Here is a 6,930-nt window from a genome sequence, read left to right on the forward strand (position 1 = left end):
GGGAAAAATGTTGCTTATGAAATAATGAGAACTGAAGAGATGCTAGACTGTGTCTGTCCTAGGAGATAGAGAACAGAGAGCCCTGAGTGGAAAATTCCAGCACCTTCATCAGGCTAAAGGCTTAGGTAGCAATATTAGTATTTTGCTGCCAGGCAGACTGTATTTGCTGAATCAGAACATTGGACCAATCGTGGTTAGCTCTGAGTGTTTAGGTAGCAATTTGTTTAATTTCTGCGTGGTAACCCTTTTCTAGGAAAGTATTGATGTACAGCTAAAAACTAAGCACCTCTGGGTTAGCTCCCTTGGTTGAAGGCAAACACGTGCTTAAGTGACTTGCTGGACTTGAGCCCAAGGGCCTCGTTCACAATTATGGCTCTGTTTCCCATTGCACTCACGTTCTGTCATTAAATGTAGCGCTAGCCAGCGTCTCTGCTTAATGATATAGCAGTCCTGTCATTTTGCTCGTAATTTGGAGTTATGTTTCTTGCCCCATATTTCTAGAAGCAGCCAACATGGGGCAAAGGAATTAACAGAGTATCTCCTAAACGTGTTAAGATGTTTATGGCACTGAATCAGAAGATGGATCGATTTTGACAAACCTTCTGGCTAGTTTTAAAATTGTGTACATCTCCTGACTCCTGTTTTAGTGGGTGCAGAACTAAGAATAGCAGTAAGTGTCACATCCATTGAAAGAATAACTTTTTGAAAGTAGTAAATTGTGCATCCTTGAGGTGCTGTCTGGAAAAAGAAGCCTCTAAAACGGAGGAGAAGGCAGGTGGATGGATGCAGGAAGCAACTGGCTATCTGGAAGAAAGAAGTGGCTTTCTCAGTGTTAAAACTGGAGTTCTGTCTTTCGGAGATGGACGTGACAGTTTGTGAGTAAGCAGGACGTAACTCAGCGATAAAGTAATCTCCCTTTGACACTGACATTTCCTTTAAAAACTGAGGAGGGAAAATCCAGATAAGCATGAATATAACCTTCTAATTTTGTTTCTGCAATTATTTACAGAGTAATTAATGCGAAAGCTTTCTTTACCGAAGAGAAGCATAAATTAATGGCTTCCATATAGTAAAGATTGTGAGTGTGGTTTGTTTACTTACTGATGTTACAGACTATCTAATTAGTGCTTTTAAACTTCATTCACAGTTCTTGTCTCTAGCTTGTCAAAATACATTCTTTGAAAGGAAATGCCAAATCTGAGGTTAAAAAAGTAACCAAACTTACTTTGTCTGCAACTAGGTTTTTCAGTGGAGACTGTGGAACTGTTCTTCCTTGGCTCCTGCTCTGTGAGATCAACTATGGAACATGCTCAAGAACATGAAGCATGTCTTGAGCAAACCCAGAGGTATTGTGTGGAGAGACCAATATATAACCAAGAGCTCTTGCAAGGACAGCTGCACAGACGAGAAAGAACACCTCAAACTTTAAGGCAGAAGATTGCACATTCTTGTCGGTAGGGTTTTTTTGTCTTATCTCTATTTTACTGGTTAGAAATATTCTAATTCTTAATTGATTCGTAATCACTTCAAAGAAATCTAAAAGCTAAAAGCACTACTTCTACTTTGATTAGTCAGCAAGACTGTGATGAAGTTGTATATGTGGTTTTATATGTTAATATATAACTTTATTACAAAATGTTGGATAAATTAGTTGAATTGCCTTCATCGGAGTGCAAAGCAAAAATATGCAGCATAGGAATGTGAAGTATTAGTCAAATCATGTGACATGAATTCGTAAGACCCGGAAAAATATCTGTCCTTTTTACATGGAAATACTTAAGGCTAAATTTGTGCTTCACATGATCCTTTCACGGAAGAAGAATGGAGATGTATGACAGCTGTGTAGAAACCTAAATTACCAGCCTAATAAGGACTTAATAGAGACATTCTGTAGCTTTTAATTAACTGACTTGGAATCTAAGTATCATCTGGTTAGACAGGAAGTGTCTTTTAACTGTGCAACTCTTGCTCTGTGGTACCAGAGGATAGTGAAGAGAAACTTATTCTAGTTAAGTTCTCATTAGCTTTACATTTATCCATGCTTCATTTGCAAAGTTGATTCAGTTTCTTGCTAGAACTTTGTTCTGCAAGACAACAGATGATTTCTGCCTGACTGCTTGTCTGTAAAATATTCCTGTAAAATGTTCACGATTTGACATTTGGAGATTTGTTTTGGTGAATGGAATGACCATCCTAATGGTAATGGCACCTAATTCCACCTCAAAAAACTAATCTGTCCTGAATAAAAAATATGTGGATCAAAATCCTCCTGAGCTATGGACTTGTGATTCAATCTGCTTAAACATGGGGAAGTGTGGATGACTCTAGTTCCTCTCTCACTTGTCGCAATAAGCTTCTTCACTATGCAATTTAGTCCCATGAGAATTCAGAAATGTTAACAAATGTCTGCAGTTCTCTTGCAGCTCTCCTACGTGGAAAAGCATTTATATGATCCCAGTGTTATATTTTTAACCAGGGTTAAACTTTCTTACCACAGTGCAATCAAAGTATGATGCATGGCAGTAGTGGATAGAGATATTTATTTCCTGGCTCTATTCATTTGTCATGAGTCAGGGTTTCAAAAGGTTAATAACTCTGCTAAGAGACACAAGGATCAGTGTTGCTGGCTTCGGTGCCTTTCCTTTCAGGGTAAAGAAGGGTTATATTCTTAAATAGCCTTAAAGTTAGCCTATCGGTACTAGTGATAGTAACAAGCATTAGTAAAATAACATGTTTTTTTTTAAAAAAAGCACAATAATATAAAATGTTATAATCAAAAAAGTATAAAGCATACAAATAGTAAATAAAAATAGGAAAAAGCATTGCAAAGTACTTTGAGTGAAAACGGCTATCAGAAAGCAAGTTATCCTCAGGGGATTGTTACTAGGAATGATCTCAGCAAAAAGCATTGTGTGACTGCTCAATCGTGCATGGATTTGAACAGTTTCACTTCCCACTGACCTCCAGCCTCACAAGACACTGATTCTCTTCTCCAGTTCCATAAGGGTTGTGAACAGCAACCAACATGTGATAAAAGGTTAAATTAACTGGAGTCATAGTTGTTTGTGCTTAAGCTTTGTCCAGAAATTACTGTCATCAAGGGTCTGAGTCTGCCTTTAATGGAGCTGTTTCCCTGCATAGGGATGAAAGACAATTTTTTTGACCCATTTGTCCCCTGCCTAGTGTCTTAACTTTCTGCTTTGTATTTGCAGTTGTTCTTCTAAGAAAGCCAAGTCTCATCTTTACAGTTTCTTACCAATTTTAAAATGGCTTCCCCGTTACCCAGTGAAGGAATACCTATTAGGAGACATTATCTCAGGTATAAGCACTGGGGTTATGCAGCTTCCTCAAGGTGAGTATCTCTCTGGATTTATTTATCCTCCCTTTGCTTTTTGTGTGTGTGCTTTTATGGTAGTGCTTGGCTTCCTGAACAGGTGTTCATGAGAAAAGGATGCGTATTTCAGGTGTGGGGGGGGAGATCAGTGCAGCGTTCTGCAGACCAGCCCACAACGATGATTCCCTTATCACTGACTTGCAGTTTTATGCAGGAAACTCTGAAAGAAGCTTACCTCTCTGAGCAATACCAACGGCTCTTGATGACAGAACAACTTTTCACAGTTTAAGTGCGTGTCTAAACCTTTGCTGAATGTACCGAGTTAGTTTCTGATCTCGTCATCCTGAAAGTTGTAGCAAATTTCCTACAGAGGGTAGCAGTATGGATAGACATATAGACATAATGCTTCAGGAGAGCAACTGTTGCAAAGTAACCAAACTAAATTCAACCAGAGAAGAACCTGCAAGAAATAAGAGACTGATCCCTCTTTTTCTCTTAAGGCTAGAAGTCACCAGTTTAACCTGGAACCATAGTAGTGGGCAATGATTTACATGGTGGAAATAAATCAAAAGTATCTTCTATAACAAGACTGCAAATTGTGGAATTTCTATTAAATTACTTGGAAGTTTCGCCCCAAGTGGAGCCTGGCCCTGAAGCAGGCGCAGGCTCTGAGGAAGACAAAGAGAAAGCCAGTCTTTACTGTTCTGTTCAGCTCTTGGTGACTGGACCAGTGGAATCTTTCGTGCAGCCTAACTCCGTACTATCAGCAGTTCCAGAACTGCTGTGGGGTTAGAAAGTGACAGCGTTTTTACAGCAGTATCATTAGGGGATGCCATCGTTGCTCTGGGAATGGCAGCTTCACGACAGCTGCCACAGTCCCAGTAGATTCCCCCAGGAGGTCTTGGAGTAGAGGGAATTCTTGAATTTGTGCAGAGCCCAGTCCAGAGAAGTCCTCATGCTAAGGGTAATGTAGTTAAGCGTATATAAGTTTACTTGTGTTTTGGCTTATTTCATATTTTCCCCTCACTTATTCCACTTTAGGCTGAGGCAGGTCTGAAGAATTAATCTGTAAATCCAAGAAGCCTAGATTTTAATAGGCGGTAACCCATTAAAACAATGGAATATCCTAACTTAGTCTGTGCAGTTGACTTCTTTATTTCTGTAGCATCCCGGTTTTGTGCAATTTTTTATAATAAAGGATATTTTTCTTACACAAATATAAACATCAACTTATCTTAAACTGATAAGTAATGTGGTTAACTGTCAAGCAAATCTGTCATATATTAGACACAAACATTACTGGTTCTATACTGAAACACAGTTTATGTGATGACTAGATAAGGACACTAAAATTTAAGTGGTCAGCAGTGAACTTTATACTTAATTTTGTGACTTTGTTTTAAACTAAACATTGTTCTTTCCTTCCGTGACTGCAGACATGCCCTTAAACCGCTCCTAATCTTTTCCTTTCTAAAAAGACAAAAGTTGAACTTTTATTTTCCTGGAATGGATGTAATTGTAGCATGCATGAGTTCAAAGAAGCCTGGGAATCATTCCAGGCAGAACTACAATGACCAGGGTGTTTAAGCTGTGAACTCCTGTCATGTCAGTATCTCTTTCTTTCCCTGGCACTGACAGCCTTTAAAAATGCCAATACAAATGAAAAGGAATAAGAGGGTATTCAGATCAGGAACTTCACATAGACCCACCCTCCCAGTTTTGAAACCACTGGGTTTTGGTTCTGGTCACTTGTACTGTTAAGTTCATCACCATATTAAAGGCCAGGCTGTTATAGTACAGGGTGTTCTGCTGATACTCTTGGCATGAGAGGTAGCCCCTGGAGCAGAGAATATATGTGGGATGAGTTTCAGAAGTACTTAATGAAAAGCTCATTGCTGCAAGAGAATAAACAATATCATCATTCGGGTTCTGATAGGAATATGAATTCTTGGCTAGGACTCAGACGTTGCTTAGGACATGAGCAAGGCCATGTGAGCTATTACACTGTGCAAGAGTGCTTGGATGACACAGAAGATCCCTTACTGTTTTTGTTCTTTCGTTGTAACCTGATGCTTTGTCTCTCAATTTAAAAATAAATTAATAGGGAGAGGTGTTTTCGGGTATTACTAGCTCTCCATGATGGGTGAACCATTGCTTTCTTTTGTAATTTGCGCTGGACTGTTGAGCTTTTCAGTCCTAACTTAGACCAGTTTGCCCAAGTGTGGTAAGAACACACAGCTTTCTCAGGTGTCATGAGTCTGCACTTGCGAAGGTGAATTGGAGAAGCAAGCCAAGCCAGGATACAGCATTTTCTTCTCGAGGCCCATTTGTTCAGTTCTGGTGTCTAATTCTCATTAACACAAGCTGTATAGAACTATTGATTTTGCTGGAACTGCTTGGGACAGTTACGCGCCATATCATGTGGTGCGCACAATTTGCTTGTGAGCCTGATCCCATGATAAGCACACGCTCAGTCACGCAGAGAGGGAGCACCGTCGGAGGTATCCCTCCCTGGCATCCCTTAGACCTGTTCCCCCACAGCTCCATTGCTGTGCTTGCCAGCCCCTCCCACAAATAGGAATGGTGTGGATCACACTTCCACTGTGTGGAACTGGACAGGGCTTAAGAACAAAACGGACTTCATTTTTGGGAAGAATACTGGACTGTATAAGCTCTGTGACCTTACAGATTGCAAGCAATAATTCTCTGCTTATTTTACATTTTGGAGCATGTTTTGCAGAAACATAAACTGTGATGTCATCCAACTTGTTCTGGGGGGAGGGAGGAGGGAAGTGTTTAATCAGTCATAGATTACCATGAAGATCATGTCTGATGAGAAAAGGAGGAGAAAAATCAAATGTGTCCCACTGGTTATGGGGTTTTGGGGTTTTAAGTCTTGCTAATTATATTCTTTGACAGATGAAAACAAAAGCAACAAAAAGTGTTTGTTGGCTATTTTTGTTGGCTATTAAGAAGTACTTCCAGCCACAAAGGCAAAACAGTGAGTGCACAGGTGCACAGATGTACACACGAACACGCGCGCATACACCTACAGTGCCTGTAATTAGAGACTTCTGGTTTCCTGACTCAAACCATCAGGTTCCTAGGCACTGCTCTACAGTATTACACATATTAAAGAGTATTCCCTGCAAGACTTCTTGGTTTTTAAACCTGTGATATGTCACTAGATTTTCTGTTAGTTGAGTTCAGTTTTAGTAGGCTTAAATCCTTTTGCTTCAGATGGTTTCTTTCTGTTGTTACCTAACATACATATTTGTGTCTGTTTTCTAGGTTTAGCCTATGCTTTGCTGGCAGCTGTTCCCCCAGTATTTGGCCTATATTCTTCATTTTATCCTGTCTTTCTGTATACTTTTTTTGGAACCTCCAAGCACATATCAATAGGTATATCTGTATGGATAACTGAAAGTCTGTGTGTGTGTGTGCGTGTTTAATAAAGTTGTAAAAAATACCAATGGAGAAATAGAAAGTGTAGTTGTTTTCCATGAATTCCAATTTAAGTGAATAGGAGAAACAGAAATGTGTCAAACATTAGCAGTATTTTTTATTGTTCATTTATCCTACTTAGGAAGGAATAG

At 39.5% G+C, this 6,930-nt stretch overlaps 1 protein-coding gene across 1 annotated transcript in view; it reads left to right on the plus strand.

Annotated features, from left to right (window-relative positions):
• Positions 1–1,246: 1,246 nt before the first annotated feature.
• Positions 1,247–6,930, plus strand: part of SLC26A5 (solute carrier family 26 (anion exchanger), member 5) — a 23,090-nt gene continuing 17,406 nt past the window's right edge. The window contains exons 1-3 of the mRNA XM_009328337.1: positions 1,247–1,454; positions 3,213–3,352; positions 6,626–6,736. Coding sequence (XP_009326612.1) covers positions 1,300–1,454; positions 3,213–3,352; positions 6,626–6,736 — 406 coding nt within the window. The 5' untranslated portion in view covers positions 1,247–1,299. The remainder of the gene's footprint in view (positions 1,455–3,212; positions 3,353–6,625; positions 6,737–6,930) is intronic.

Source organism: Pygoscelis adeliae, unplaced genomic scaffold (genome assembly GCF_000699105.1).
Source record: "Pygoscelis adeliae isolate BGI_AS28 unplaced genomic scaffold, ASM69910v1 Scaffold267, whole genome shotgun sequence".
Taxonomy (NCBI): Eukaryota; Metazoa; Chordata; class Aves; order Sphenisciformes; family Spheniscidae; genus Pygoscelis; species Pygoscelis adeliae.